At 38.7% G+C, this 16,799-nt stretch overlaps 1 protein-coding gene across 1 annotated transcript in view; it reads left to right on the forward strand.

Annotated features, from left to right (window-relative positions):
- Positions 1 to 16,799, forward strand: part of ADAMTS19 (ADAM metallopeptidase with thrombospondin type 1 motif 19) — a 139,645-nt gene that overhangs the window by 106,690 nt on the left and 16,156 nt on the right. Inside the window, exons 17-21 of the mRNA XM_027653255.1 lie at positions 3,886 to 4,043; positions 4,757 to 4,910; positions 7,803 to 7,938; positions 11,207 to 11,411; positions 13,307 to 13,459. Of these exons, the coding sequence (XP_027509056.1) occupies positions 3,886 to 4,043; positions 4,757 to 4,910; positions 7,803 to 7,938; positions 11,207 to 11,411; positions 13,307 to 13,459 (806 nt within the window). The remainder of the gene's footprint in view (positions 1 to 3,885; positions 4,044 to 4,756; positions 4,911 to 7,802; positions 7,939 to 11,206; positions 11,412 to 13,306; positions 13,460 to 16,799) is intronic.

Genomic DNA, 16,799 nt, shown 5'->3' on the forward strand with positions numbered 1-16,799 from the left:
TAACAAATTAATGTGACTGATTAGTAGTATATAACCATAGAAATCACTTACAACCTAAACCCTGAATTTTTTCTGCGTTAATTGGAAGTGAGAGAAATTCTTTGTTTTCAGCTGAACTAAAGAAATGGATTACCTGTGTCATTATTCTCAAATATGTGATCAAGCTGCCTCAGGGTTATAGACTCTTTGAATCTGCCCCATGTAACACAGCATGACATTGTAATTGCCAATGCTCTTATAGGCATCCAGCCTATAGGTGTATTGTGTTCTGTGTGACTTCTCTTATGAAATTCTCCTTGGTTAAAAAAAACAAACATGTTGGGCCGCATTTTGAAGGAGGAGGACGTACGAAGGCAGATGGTTTCTGTCAAATAGTACAAAATTTTGAATTCCTAGTTTCTAACAATGTTAATAGTTTTAAAATACCTTGAACCAAAACTGTGTAGTCTGTGTAGGCTGTGTAATTTCAGATTTCAAGGGAAGCCAGTAAGAACCTCATCCCAAACCCCCAAAACCAAAGGAGAGACCACAGTCCACTGAGACTAAACTCGTTTTCCTTTCAAATGTAGAGGACTAAAGAAAATGGTTAACAAGTAACACCTTTTGGAATCATTTTACATCAAGATTAGACAAATGTCTTTTATATAAAAAAATTGATTGACTTCACAGGGCAGGCTTTGCAGGTTGAGTGCCTTTGGGTAAAAATTACGGGCCAGGCCAACACAGGAAATTTCATGGCTGGGGTTATGATAGGCTGCCCAGTCAAGGGGAGTCTGTTGACCAAGTGTTCTTACTTCAGCTACAGGAAGCATCACTCTTGCAGTCTCTGGTCTGGCTTGGGGATTTCAATCACCTGGCATCTGCTGGGGAAACAGCACAGCAAGCTGTAAACAGTCCAGGAGACTCTTGGAATATAATGGAGAGAATTTCTTAATCCAGGTGACAGATGGCCCAACTACAGTCATAGAGTTACTGGACCTTGTTGGTTGCTTACCAACGCAAATGAACTACTAAGAGAGATCAAGATTGGTAACAGCCCAGACTGCAGTGACCATGCTCTGGCAGAACTCATGATTTTGAGGGATATGGGCTAGGGGAAGACTAAAGCCAGGGCTCTGAATGTTATGAGAGCAAACCTTCATTTGTTTAAGGAATTAATGGATGGGATCCCTGGGAAACTGTTCTTGGGTATACAGGAGCAAAACAAAGCTGGCAGCTCTTTAAGGATTTAGAATAATAATTTTTAATAAGGATTAAGGATAATAATATTTCCTAGATTGCCAGAGCTCTCAATTCCAACATATAAGAAGTCAAGCAAGGAAGGCAGGGTGACCAGCATGGGTAAGGACCTACTGGTCAAACTAAAGTGTGAGAAGGGAATGCATAAGCAGTGGAATCAAGGACACATATCCTGGGAAATATATAGGGGTGCTGCTCAGATGTGTATGGATAGGATCAGGAAAACTAGGGCACAATTGGAGCTGAATTTGGGAAGGAATGCAAGGGGTTTCTACAGGTTTTTAATCAGAAAAGAAGTTTTAAAGACAATGTACACACACACACACACACACACACAGTCTGGAAAGTAAGACAGGAGAACTAATGACTATGGGCATGGAGAAGGCTGAAGTGCTTAGCAGGTTTTTTCGCCTCAGCTTCAATGGTAAACACATCTTTCAAGTCCCTGATAATCAGGGAATGGCAGAATTAAATTCCTCCCATCAATAGACCAGATTTGAGGCCGCCTGAGGAACCTGGACATACACAAGTATATGGGACCTAATGGCATGCATCCCGTGGTCCTGAGGGAACTGGCTGATATAGTTGCCAAACCACTCTCAAGCATATTTAAAAAGTTGTGGCAGTCAGGTCAAGTCCCCAGGGACTGGAGAAAAGGGAATATTGCACTATTTTTGAAAAGGATACTAAAGAGGGCCCTGGGAACTACCTACCAGTAGCCTTATCTCAACTGAAATTTTCAAAAAGTTACTCAAATCTCAAGCCTTAATGTTGTTAAGATGGCTTGAAGGGACACCTGATAACCTGAATGGAAGTGGAACAATTACTTCCTTGGCAAAAGATATCACTGCCTGTGGTCTCATTTAGAATTGAATTTCAGATATTTTTTTTTTATAGTTTCTTTAGAGTAGAGATACGCTTGTAATTAGCCACCTTGGTTTAACACTGACATTGTGGTCACGGTTACAGTTGCTGTAGGGTTTCCCAGTCCCAAGTTAGCTTTGGCTGCCTTTTTAGTTGTAGGTGTATTGCTTGAATTGCCTGAGAGGATTACTTTGTACAGGACAATGTCCTCTGTCAAAAGCTAAGGATAGGAATATGTGTGGTGTGGAATAAAACTCAGTGAACTTGCTTACCCTATGGGGTGTGACAGAGTCAAGAATAGAAGCTGGACTACCTGAGTTCCAAGTCCAAATTTAGTGCGTGAGGATACCCTTTTGTACTTTGTCTAACACCAGTGACTCAAGTGAGGAATCTGAAAGCAGAAAATGCATATATCTGTATTCTGGAACTAGGATTCCAGTTTCCTGCACATGTCAGCATGCTATGGCACATGCATTCATTTTAAAAACAGGACAAAATGATGTCTGCTGCTCTCTGGGGAGAGGATGCTGCTCCATCTGAGCAGCATGACCCGGCTGGACCTTGGCACTTTCAAATATAATTTTTTTTAATTTCTCCACTGAGAAGAGGATTATCCCCTCCAGTTTGAAGACTAAACAGAACTTAATTACCGTTAATAATAGAATGTTTAAAACTAAATTACCCATTTTTAAGTCTTGTAAAATCAGTGGTTATTTTTGGTACAACACTGTTCTATAGTGTTAATGGCTTTTATAAGTCTTAACATTTATTGCACAGTGCTGCAGTGGTACACATCAGTGGTGTTTTATTCAACTGGGTTTGTGCCAGTCCATAGGAGTGTTGCCATTGTTTCCCATAGAAACAAAACATAACAGTATAAATATGAATAGGAGAGGAGATGATTACAGAAGTGACTCACATTAACTTACAACTTTAAAAAGGGAAATTTTGGAACATGTAGAGGTTCTCTTACAAAAAACTGATGCCAAACATACAATTTCAATGAAGACAAACGTGTAAAACTTCTTGTCCAGAAGATGACTTCAAGTATATTCTACTTCACACCTGATTGGGACAAAATAAAATGAAGTAAAACAAAATAAAATTACAAATAATTTACAGAAGAATCTATTCTGTTTACTGTAGCAAACTGAAGTAAAATCCTCTGTTCTCAGTGTATCCAATGTATCTTACCTGACTTGATGCTGTTTTTAAATATAAAATAGGTCAACATGAGGAATGATTCAGCCAAAAAGAAAGAGCTTTTTGTATTTGTCAGCAACATCCAATTATGCGGAGGTGTATAAAGTATTATCACATTCTGAGGTGGAGAAAAAGGCAAATTAGAGGGGAAAAAATTCTGAACTAGATTTTTTTGTAAGGTTTTAGCCTTGTTCCAAAAATCTTGAAGAGCCTCTTATGAAAATTGTTTTTCCCATGCCTTTGTGGATTATAGAAATGACCACCCTGGGGGTCTTTTGCCTTAAGTTAACTCAGTGTTCAAGTTACAAATTATGCTGGAGTCTGTCAGTCTCTTCAGGCATTAAAACACTGATATTAACTTCAACTGATGTTAAATACACATGGTTTTGCCAAGCATTCCCTCTAGAAAGTGTTTCTGAGGCATGTTCCAATTGATGTTCATGTACAGTAGGATCCACAAATATCAGAGTTAGATGTTTTCACCTACTTGTTAAATTACCCAAGCAGGAAGTAAAAAGAGAACCAAATCACTACCGAAAAGACGCCTTTTATATTGGTCTTTTTTTGTATATTTTGCAGCTCTTCGGGATGCTGGAAAACAGTCAATCAATAGTGACTGGAAGATAGAGCATTCTGGAACATTCAATATCGCTGGGACCACTGTCCATTATGTTCGGAGAGGCCTCTGGGAGAAAATATCAGCCAAAGGTCCCACAACATCACCTTTACATTTACTGGTATGAAAATTTGGGGTTTTTTCTTGATTCCTATCATATAGCACACTAACTAATACTTTTTTTCAGGCTCCTGAAGATAATGAGATCTATTTAAGGTACACCTGCTTTTGTGATTATATATGCATGTACAAAATCAGGTATATATAAAAATATATATATGTATACACATTTATATATATATGTCAGCAGGCTTGTAAACAATGCATTTAAATCCAAGAACAATCTTTACGTTGTTGAGGCGGGATTGAAGGTCTCAGCATTCCTACAAATGTCATAAAAAGCCAATGTGCCAGTTAAGGAGAGCGATTCAAATTAAATCAGATGTTTTTAGTCCTGGCTGACTGTAGCACAGTGTCACCATTTCAGAATTTCAGTCACCAAGTTCTCCATGAAGAAGTAGAGTCTTGATACATTTCAGTGTAGCAGGGGAAAAGTTAATAGCCACCAGAAAGAGGGAGAGATGATGAGAGAGTACTTCATAATTCAAATCCTTCAAGTGCAAGACCTTTTCTTGGTAAAGCAAAATATTTTTTCCCATTGGCTTGATTTGTATGCTCTCGTTAATTTGTTCTACCATATCCATTAAGAGGGTTGAAAGGCAGCAGAGCATTAAGTCATCCTGTTGTGGTTTTCAAGGTTATCTCCTCGCAGTTTGGAGTTTGTCTTCCACAGTGCCTGTGTACATGGAGGTTTTCCTTCTCTGTGTCTTGCAGGTGCTGCTCTTCCATGACCAGAGCTATGGTCTACACTATGAGTACACAATCCCACTGGATCCCCTTCCCGACAATCAGAGCTCTAAAGTACCGGAGCCTCTTTTCATGTGGACACATTCTACCTGGGAGGACTGTGATGCTGTATGTGGAGGAGGTAAAATATAAGAAAAACGTGCTAACACACAAACACACCCATATATTAAAAATGAGTATGTATATACAATATGCATGTGTATACACAGTGCAAATGTGTGTATAAAATACGCATCTATATGTATATACCTTGTGTATATACATTTAAGACTCTGATGGTCGGTGTTATATATTTAATAGTAATATCCATAATAGTAATTACAACTATTAATTTAGTAGTAACATTAAAATATATGATTTTAATATTAAATTAATATTTAATATACAATTTATATTTTAATAGTATATAGTAAATATATTTAATAGTAACATTGTGGCTTGTATGACACCACACAGTGTGGATGTACGTCATGCCTTCTGTTTGTATTAAAAATCTGTGATAACTCTAGGAAAATTTTCAAACTAAATAAAGTACATAGCGAAAGATGGTGATGAAGGAACAAAATCTAGACCAGAAAGCAAATTCAGGACACAGTTTCCAAGAAGAAATACAAATGCAAGAGCTAGAACAAGAATAGAAAGTTCATACACATTCCACTCTTGTTTTGGAACTACTGAAGATAAATGATCTGTAAGAGACATTTCAAACCACAGAAAAGCTGAATCCCAGGTTCAGATCAAATATGTACAGTTAGTAACATGAGTTGAGGATGATCCAGAAACATATGGAACAAATATTTCAACAGCAGATATTAGTATGCTGATGTGATATTTTTCCTATGTTTATTAACCATAAAAAATGCGATTTTGGAAGAACAAAGTATGATTGTGAAAACAAATATTGGAACATGAACAGTACTGATGTAACAAAAGTCTTCAAAACTGCTGTCTAGAAGATGTTATTCAAATAGATAACTACACTGAAAAAACACTTCAGAAATTTTTTTAATGAATGCAACTTACAGTGAAGTGTTCATACCTTGTGCAAATTAGCCAGATATGAACACTCTATTGATTTTTGATACCTGCCTTTCCTGCTTACAACCTTGACAGTCGTGGTTGCTCTGACCAGCAGTTCTGAGAACTGCTGTGCACCTTGTGATTGAATAGGAAGGCCTGGAAATGCTTTACTTTCTCGTAACAGCAGCATAAGGAACACACTGTTCTAGCTCCTTTGACTCTGTGAACAATCCTGGTGTCATGAAAGATTGCTGTAGTTTCCATAAACATGCTTTTTGTGGTTTGGTAAGAAAGCTTCTTCCCTAGAAGGTATTTTGTACATGGTGCTAGTAGCATCCTCTGATTCTTAATAGTGCATTCCTATTCACTTGTGAATTCATGCTTTTTACAATTTCCTGAAGTATTTTTAGAATAATTTTAATGCTACCACAGTCTGTCATTAGTGCCTCAAATATTTCTAAACTTACCTCTCATCTGCAGAAGTCTTAAAATGCAGTATGTTGGTAATTTATTCTACATTAATGCTTAAATAAATATTTAAATGTTTTAATGTGATGTTTATCATATTTTTCTGTTGTAACTGGCCTTCATTTTATGTTATTGTGCAAAATAGCTGAGCTAATACAAAGTTCCATAAAAGGTATTTTTACTGCAAATGTTCCGAAATACAAGCAAAAGATTTTTCTTACTTTAGACAAAACTATTTTAGCTGTTCTTTCAGTTCTTGGCTTAAATATCAAGCAATAATGAAATTAAAATGATGCAGCTTGTACCCTATCTAAATATTTGTGATTCAAATTTAATATCAATATTTTGATTAATCTGAATAAGTAATTAAGTATTATCAAGAGTTTTTCTTAAATGCTCAAAGTGTTTGTCAGGATGAAACTATTGATGGAGCGCTGTGGTTTTGTGTATGTTTATATATGTAACTGGTCTGTGACCTCATGTGTTGAAGAAAAGCTTCTTGGTGTGGGAGAGAATATGAATACACAGATGTATATATAAACGCAGAAAGAACTGTCAAACATTTCAAATGCTGTGATATGATAGATTAGTTGAATGTGCTCTCACATACACAAGCGCCGTCTAAAATGTCAGCTGTGGTCACGCACATAATGTGCATTTATAACTTAAGTGCTCCATCCGCAGACTCATTTTTGACTTCTGGTGAACATGCGTGCTTAAGTCTGCCCAGCTCATGCACGCACCCTCTTTGTCAGTAAACTTCCAGACAGAGTGTTAAAAAGTAACTGTAGGAACAAATGGGTATGAGCCTAAGTTGTACTTACTGAAATCTTCAGTTCAGGGATTGCTAGTTTTTGAAAAATTAGTTTCCAGTCTAATTACAAGTTACTGCTTGTGGTAGGTATTACATTGAATTCTTATTTCTAATTCTTCCATTTTCAAGAGATACCGGGATCTAGTCATCCATCCGGGCAAGGATTCTGTACACAGCGTGCACTGGGTCTCTCCAGGCAGTACCCAGATTCCTAAATGATTACCCTACAGATCAGGCCATGTGTCCTCTTTAGTTCATGGGAAATAGTGCAAGCTACTGAAAGTTGCAGGTACTGATTCCCTTTATCTGGGTGCCAGCCACAACTTGTCATTCCTTTCCTCATTTTATATAACAATTAACAAGCATTCTCTTCTTTGTAGTTTTTCTGCAAGCTTTGCTCAGTGCTGAGGTTTCAGTAGTTGGGAAAGAAAATTATTCCAGTAAGACTAAGGGTTTGGCCTCTGACTAGTTACAGGAATAAAGCAGCAAAACTCTATTGACAGTGGTACACAAAGACTGGATTAGGAAATCAGCGTTCCATACAAACTGCAATATCTCTCTTAGGCTCTCTGCTACCTTTGAACTTCTAATACCAATTTTGCAGTTCTTTTAGCCAAACTGTACATGAGATAGCTATATCTGTGTCCTTCCTTTAACCACGTTACATCTTCCCGGTTTCCTCTTTATTCTACCTGCTTCATTTTTTACTAGGTGAAAGAAAGACAACAGTCTCTTGCACAAAGATTATGAACAAGAATATCAGTCTGGTGGACAACAAGAAGTGCAAATATTTAACAAAGCCTGAACCACAGATCCGCAAGTGCAATGAACAGCCATGCCAGACCAGGTAATAATAATTTGGTTAAATTAAACTATAATATCTCGATGTAAAAATCATAGAATTGACTGCCTCTGGCAATGACTATGCTGTAAATACATGCATCCAAAATGTTGTAATGCAAAATATAGTGAAAACAGAAACACTGCCTGTAGTTTCCCCTGAGTTTTAATGAAAGAGTGCCCTTGCCTAAATCAATTCTTATTGAATAAAGCAGTTCATTTCCTCAGGAAGTGTTCTCACCAGCTGATCTGTGCTGCAAAATTGAAATTTAAATGCTCCTTATATAAAGATATTTATGGGATTTAATCCCATGTTTTTAATTAATGATATATTTTAGTGGGTTTTTTTCTTTCAATCAAGGCTTCTCCTCTGGTGGTGAATGGTGCTGTATCCAGTTGGTGGCCGGTCACCAATGGTGTCCCCCAGAGATCAGCCCAGTTCTGTTTAATATCTTTATTGATGATTTAGATGAGGGGATTGAGTCCATCATCAGCAAATTTGCAGATGACATCAAGCTGGGGGGGAGTTTCAATCAGCTGGAAGGCAGGAGGGCTCTGCAGAGGGACCTGGACAGGCTGGAGAGTTGGGCTGATTCCAATGGGATGAGGTTCAACCAGGCCAAGTGCCGGGTCCTGCACTTTGACCACAACAACCCCCTGCAGTCCCATGGGCTGGGACAGAGTGGGTGGAGAGCAGCCAGGCAGGAAGGGAGCTGGGAATGTGGATGGACAGGAAGCTGAACATGGGCCAGAGTGTGCCCAGGTGGCCAAGAGGGCCAATGGATCCTGGCCTGGATCTGGAACAGTGTGGCAGCAGGAGCAGGGAAGTGATTCTTCCCCTATACTCAGGGCTGGTGAGGCCTCACTTGGAGTGCTGTGTCCAGTTCTGGGCCCTCAGCTCAGGAAGGACATTGAGGGGCTGCAGCAGGTCCAGAGGAGAGCAATGAGGCTGGGGAAGGGACTTGCGCACAAGTGCTGTGAGGAGAGGCTGAGGGAGCTGGGGGGGCTCAGCCTGGAGAAGAGGAGGCTCAGGGGAGACCTCATCCCTCTCTGCAACTCCCTGACAGGAGGTTGTAGCCAGGTGGGGGTTGGTCCCTTCTCCCAGGCAGCTCTCAGTAAGACAAGAGGGCATGGTCTTAAACTCTGCCAGTGGAGGTTTAGGTTGGATATTAGGAAGAAATTCTTTGTAGAGAGGGTAATCAGGCATTGGAATGGGCTGCCCAGGGAGGTGGTGGATTCACCATCCCTGGAGGTGTTTAAGATGAGACTGGATGTGGCATCAGTGCCATGGTCTGGTAACCATGGCGGGGTTGGATCAAGGGTTGGACTTGATGATCTCAGAGGTCCTTTCCAACCCGGCTGATTCTACAATTCTATGATCCTTTAAAAACTCTCTATAAGCTCTAGGTACACTAAAGAGTAAATAAATAAATAAATAAATAAACCCCTTATAATCATGTTTTCTACATTTATACAACTTGACGTATAGAAAGCCCTCCCCTCACTCCTCTCTTCCCTCTCACCTCATCCCTTTGTACGTGGATCAATGGGCTGAACTAGACTCTGACGGCTGAATGTCGGAAGAAGCAGGAGGCAGCTGCAGTGTGCGCCCACCACCCACTTGGTGTCCCTGCAGCTGAACTGGCAGCCTGCTCCTCTCACTGGCTGGTCAGGCCAGCACAGCAACCCGTTTCAGAGTGTGCCATCCAGGTTCCATATAGCAGCTAAGAGTTATGGCTAAGGAGATCCTCAAATATCATGTGGAATAGTTTTAAGTGTCTGCCGCCTTTCAAGGGAGGGGGGAACAGCTAGCAGTAGCTGGCTAGCATCCCCAGGAGAAAGCACTGGGATCAGTCTACTGCAGTCATCTGGAGGACAGGTAGAGGGTATTTTTAAACAAAACAATGCAAAGTAAATAAAATGCAAACATTGTTGAAGAAAGTATGTAAAGTGAACTGGAAGGCATAGCTTTCTTGGAAAGGATAAAGTACTGAAATTGATAAAATGCAAGGTATGATACATTTTAAGTAGGACAAAAGCACTGATATTTGGACTTCCCCAGACTAGGGCATTACAGTTTGGAGGGATTATTTATGTTTCATTATATGCATATTTGAGCAGATTTTATTTTATTAACATCACTGTGCACTTATTGTATAGAAATTGAATAGTCTGATCTTTTTCTGAGGCATTGTCAACTATCAATTTTCAACATTGTGTGCTTTTCCAGCTTATTAAATGAAATTGCTTAAATATTGCTAATTGATACTCAGAGATGCTGTGCTGAGAAATGTATTCTTGATGATCCAATTTTTAATACGGTGTAAGTGGTCATTACAAAATAAAAATTGTTAGCTTTCAACAGTGTAACTAAAGCATATGCTTGCATAACTACTTATTTGTTACTGGCACTTGAAGAAGTATCTTAAACTATTGCATTATCTTGACAGGCTGTGGTTTGTAAATTATGTATCTGGACTGATAACAAAAAAACCCCTTAGTTAAGTGTTTTATTTTCTTGCTACAAATGCATGACAGAAGGTTGAAACACATTTGTTAAATCTCAGTTTCCAAAAAACTCTCCTTGCAAGCTAAGTCTCCTGGAATACACTCGTGTACTACATAAGGGCAGAGCTGTTTGATTTTTAAGGGCTCATGGCCATAGTCTGGATCTACAGAACATCTGGGGAAAATTATGTTCTAGAATGATTGCTCTCCAAATATGTGGGCTCTGCCAAACTGCATCAGCCTTCTTTGCTGCTGTGATTTAAACCATGCACCCTGAGTTAGGCCTGACCCTAAAGAACGTGAAGAATTTTGAGCTTTTATACTTTCTCCAGAGCAATGAGCTTTTCACACTGGAGTGATTCTTTCTTGCAACGGAGAATTTTCAAGGAATGTTGAACTTTACATGCATGGCATGCACTTGACATAGATGGTCATACAGACAGAGAATAACAGGCAGGCAGATCAGTGATTCGTCATCTTTAAAATGTACGTGTGTTTTGGAACTTTTTATATTGGAATAAATTAGAGGAAATTACTTTGAAAACATAGGGACAGTGGGCTGGGGAATGAAATAATATTAACATTAACACCATATTTAATGTAAAATATGTTAGATTATGTCCATTAGCAAAGGGAAATTTAAAGGCAGCTGAAAATTTGGAAATATGTCTTGGGTGTGTGCACTGGTGAGCAAGACAGTAAGATAATGTGGTGGTATTTTCCCCTTCCTGTTTTCTTGATTCTACATTGCCTGTATTTCTTTGCAGGTGGATGATGACAGAATGGACACCATGTTCAAGGACATGTGGAAAAGGGACCCAGAACAGACAAGTAGCCTGCACACAGCAGCTCAGGAATGGGACCCTGATCAGAGCTAGAGAGAGGGATTGTCTTGGGCCAAAACCTGCTTCTGCACAGCGCTGTGAAGGCCAGGATTGCATGACTGTGTGGGAGGCGGGAGTCTGGTCTGAGGTGCTGCATTTATTTATACAAGTAGTCCATAGTGGTTATTTGTGCCTTAATATTTTCTGGGAATAATATTTTTTCAGCATCAAGTGGCACAGCTCAGCCTAATGATTTTCACGGTCCTCATGCAATGATTTGGCAAAGGGTTCAGGGACTAGTAAAACCAGCTGTGTAGAACTACTACATTTTACCTAGTCAATGTTCTGCAACAGTTTCTTTTGGCCGGTTTTGAAGCACGTATAATCAAGTATGTCCTGTCTCTGGAAGCGGGTAACTGGGGGCAAACAGAATTAAGGCATCACTTATCAGTTACATTGGATTCAGAGTGGCAACATCTCTGATGTACTTTTGTACCAAGGGATGTTGATGCCATCCTGCTTCATAGAGGCTTAGAGGGAAGCTGCTGGTAAAGAAAGGCATTTCCTTCCCTTCCTCTCTCTTCTCACCTCTTTTTCCATGATAACACCAGTAGGCTAAAGGGCTTGTAAATAACACAAGTTCACATATGTTGCATCCTGAACGATTGCTGTAGAATGCATTTATTGTTCAACAAAACATTATTAATTTAAGATTTTTAATGTGCTTGTCCATTTGGCTTTCTTCATCTCCATTTTCTTCTTCACCTTTGTTTTCTTCTTCTAAAATTCTATACTACTTCTAAAAGTAACTGACCACAGAGGAAGAAAGGTGTTGTTACCACTGCCATCTGGACAAGATAAAGGGGTTATTTGGAACTTCTGCCTTCACTGGAAGATTAGAGGCAACTCTGATTGCCCCCCTTATTAGAAACTGTGCTATGAATCCATCCCTGATCAAAATACAAGTAGCAGTTTCTGAATGTGGGTGCAGTCCCTTCTTTGGACTGCTCTACTCAGCAGCCCCACTTGATCCCCAAGCAAGAAAGAGTAGGAAATAGGGAATGTTTTGAAGGATGAAAAGCAGATATTAAGGTAGAGAAGTAAATAGCAGCAGCTCCTGGTTTGGTACACAGAGGTTTATAAGGCAAGGGCTGGTTGTGAGAAGAGTGGCATTCAATTACAGAGGTGAGGAAAAGAGACACACGGACTGTTTGGTCCATTTGTTTTACTTCAGAGATGAGAAATGGGTGAGCATGTTTTTGTTGGAAGCAAAAAATATGTTTTGAAGAGTGAGGTATTTCCCATGGTCTATTCCTACTATCACCATTATATATACTGCTTCCTGCAGTAATCAGCTTGGCAAAAGAGAGTTTTGAACTGCAAGCAGCGGGATGATCAAAAGCAGTGATAATGTTTGGAGAAGGAAATGGCATAATTTTGGCAGTGTAAGTGGGAATCGTGGAAAAAACCATAGATTAGGACCTCCTGTGCAACTTGAGGAGAGTTTTCACATGGTGTCTATACAGTGACTTTGAATTTTGAAGTTCAGTCTGGATTCTTGCACAGTTTTAGAATATTTACTTTTCCATTTTAATTTTTTCTCCTCCCCTCAAAAAATTCTGTTAGATACTAGTAGAGCTTTTCTGAAGTGCCTTCATATCTTATTCTTATGAACACTATTTTGACTTTCTTTGTATTTCCTTTCTTTATAGAAGATTGCCAAATATTTTTAGTATAACATTTTGCATTCACTTAATCATAAATTTTTAGATGTTTCCATATTCAAAAGCTTATTTTTTTTCCTTAAGCAAATCATTTTTTATCTAATTATATAATTTTAGCTGAAAATGAAGCAATTATCCTAATGCCTCATAAGGAGTTATTGCTCGGTTTTTAGTTTTCAACAAATCTGGTGTTGATGCAATTGAAGGTTGGAAGTCAGGAAATCACTGAAGCCGTGAAATACTTATGTTGGCCTGGCAGAGGTCACTAGAAGGGGATAAAAAAAGGGGGTAAGTCCTGAAAAACATCTTTTTCCGACAGTGCTCTGTAAAGTGTGGTAGGGGAGTACGACATCGAACTGTGAGATGCACCAACCCACGCAAGAAATGTGTTTTGTCCACAAGACCTAAAGAAGCAGAGGACTGTGAGGACTACTCTAAGTGCTACGTCTGGAGAATGGGAGACTGGTCTAAGGTGAGTAATCCTCAATAGTAGTGCCCCATAGCATAATATATTTTGCAAGTTGAGTTCTTTGTAAGAATTGCTTTTATCGGAAGTGTACAGGTCTCCCAAGCTGAGGGAACAATAAAAGGCTGAAAAGGAACAAACCCAACCCAGAAATGGTAGTCACAGTGAGGCCACAGTATAAATAAAAATCAGAAATATGAAGAAGGTGAAGTGAGATGAATATTCAATATAATAATGCAAATCTGGTATAAATTTGCTGTTGTTTTCGGCAGGCAGGCAAACAACTCCAGAAACTGCAGCTTACTCCAACCTTACAGTTTGCATATTTCATTACTTTGTGTTTGCATATTTTATTTATGTTTCCAATAAGCTACACCCTCCAGCCTTATAAGGAAGGACCTTTAGCCTATTAAATTTCCACAGAGACCATTTAACGTGTAGGAAGCATCTATTACTGTCTGTTTTGGAAACCTGACATAACTGTCAGTACATTATTTCCTTGGCATGGGTTTTGATTTTAGTGAGATCCATAAGCATCGGCCAGATTTTAACAAACAATATTGGTTGGATCTGTGATCAAGTGTATTATTGGACTGGTACCTTGAACATCTGATGCAGGTTTGAATATCCAAAACATGCTGAAATTCTGAAATTTAACCTTGTCAAGATTTTCTCTTGCTGTATCACAGACCACACTTAAGCAGAAAGATTGTGATCTCTTTTTGTTTTTCCTTTGCTTCTTTTCATAACTTTGCACACAACACTTTTACTTTTAGCACCTAAAATTATTGCAGAGTTTTTCTAACTTGCTTGTATGGAGAAGTATTTAATGTATTTTTAGTTGTCTTTCATGTGCTGTAGGAGCTGGAAAGAAGGACTAAAGCCAGCAGTGTATGACTAGCCAGCCTTCCAAGAATTAGCTGCAAGTACTCTGTGAGTAACCAGCTACTTCAAAAGCACATAGAATAACCATTCATTTTTTAAGCAACAGAAGCAACTAACAGCTACTTACAGTAGCAGTGTTACTTTTACACAAAGATACATTCGGCAATAAAGTTTAGTATTTGCATTTCTATATCTCATAACTTCAGTTAAAACCCCCACATCATTTAGCACTAGAACCAATAGTAAGTAAACCATGGAGAAATGACCATCTGCTTTCTTAATTGAAGCAGTCATTCAAATTGGGGTTGCTGAGGCAATACAGGGATGCTCAGACAGTTACACTGTGTTCCCAGTGCCCTCTGGAGAAAAGAAGAACTTTAGTCTCTAATTCAGTACTTTTCACAAACATCCATGTCATAGATGAATGTACAAGAACTTGTGTCTTCCTGTTCAATATTTACTGACAGTCTTGTATTTTCTGTTTTCCTCCTGTGGTCAAAACTGCAACCCTATCACCTAAATTGTGCTTTAAACTTCAAAATTAGGACATAAGGAAATATTTCATATGGAATTAACAAAATCTTTTTAATAGTTAATGTACAGTCTGACTGTGACTTGTGCAGCAGAGATTTTCCAAGACTTATACCAAAAAATAGACACTTTAATTTCTCAACAGAGTCACAAGTTCAATTTAAAATACTCTTGGATTTCCTTTTTTTTTTCTGTTACTCTTCTGTTCCATTGCAAGAGTACATAGCAACATGAAGTCATGGCATACATGTTAATATGTCTGCAACGGGGGAAACAAATGGAAAGCTCAGATAAATGTTAATCTTTGCTCACTGTTTGTTTCTAACCCAGAGGTTCAGTGCAGCCTTCTGTGTTCACTGTTTTTACTCTTTGGGATTGTTCTTGACATTGACAGAAGGCTGTTCCTTTGAGCAGAGCCAAGTTCCCCCAAGCTAATGCCAAGACTTGGCTTGAAAAATTTAAATGACCCTTCTCACACATTGAAACAAGACACTTAATGTGATCCTTATCGGATTTGCTGCTTCCCTTGAACTCCTAAAACATAATTTTAAATGAAGCTTAAATTACTCTATTACTGAAAAGATAACATGATTAATAATCATAGTAGTGCCGTAACGGAATTAATTTGTTTTAGAGGTATAGTCACATAGAGATCAAATGTTTTAACAATAATACCAGGATCAAAGAAAATTTGATCAAAATTCCAAGCTCCAATAGGTCAATAAACACAGTAATCCTTCTAAAACTCAATGTAAAAGAAATCAGTGTAACCTGGCCTGTACACAGCATTAAAATCAGTAATGACTTTTAAGTCAGGAAGGTGGGTCAATACACTAAACATCACTATTCTTAACATCAGTTGGGCTCTGTGCTCACCCTCGTGTGGAATATGGGTATGACGAGAAAGCAAAGAATAAAAGCTCAAACTGAGCTTTTAATATTATTTCAATAATATTACCAGTTACGTTGTATTTTCCCAGTGAACGCCGTCCTTGGAATACCCCACTTAACAACGTGAGATTTACCTTCAAATGGGGAATGCTCTTAGCTCACAGCTATTCCAGCACCAGTTAGGGTGAGGTGTTATTAGCAGCAGTGTCCTTTACTAAGCTGCCCTCTGACTGCCCATTTCAAAGCCATATGAGGAGAGGGTCACGGAGAAGGTCACGCTCCGAGGAATTCATTGCCTAAGGACAAACAAGTAGGCAGGGAAGAGGTGAAATGAAATGCACATGAATTGCATGTTTGTACATCTACCTGGCTTACTAGAGATCTTACTAGAGATCACATAATTGTAGAAGTCATCCTCCAAAAAAGACTTGTATATCAACAGCGTAGGATGCTCAAAGGTCATCTCCAGGGTACTTTATGTAGGAAGCTGTGTATATTTTGTGATTCTATTATCTAGACTCTTCAGAACATCGTTGGAATAAATGCAGCATGAGAGGCAGGATGAATTTTGGAGCAGAGAATAATTGGGAGAGTGGGTTTTGAAAATAATAATTAAAAACTTAAGTTTGATATGCTATTGTACCAGAAACTTTTGGAGATACTCAGCAAGGGATAACAGGATCAAAAGACTGGAAAAAGAAGTAGACTGTAGGAGCAGCCATTTGTAGAGATGAAAAAATATTAAGTATATGTGCATAGTTGACCAGAGAAGATAATGTGGCATAACTTGTAAAAAGACTGGAAAGAGCACCCATTCTGTAGAAACTAAAGAAGGAACAGTGGCAGAATTTCTAAACAGTATCTATATGTTAGACCAGAGATGCAAGCAAATCAAACACGACATCTGGAATAGTGGTCCCAATAGCTGAGGTGGAATTCACTTTGTCTATAGCCTGAACAAGCAAAAATGTGAAGCAAAGGTTCATCTGTTACATTTTTTTCTACTGAGTCTGAAAGGGTATCTGAAGCAACTGCTTGG

Source organism: Corapipo altera, unplaced genomic scaffold, assembly GCF_003945725.1.
Source record: "Corapipo altera isolate COAL_440 unplaced genomic scaffold, ASM394572v1 61305, whole genome shotgun sequence".
Classification (NCBI taxonomy): Eukaryota; Metazoa; Chordata; class Aves; order Passeriformes; family Pipridae; genus Corapipo; species Corapipo altera.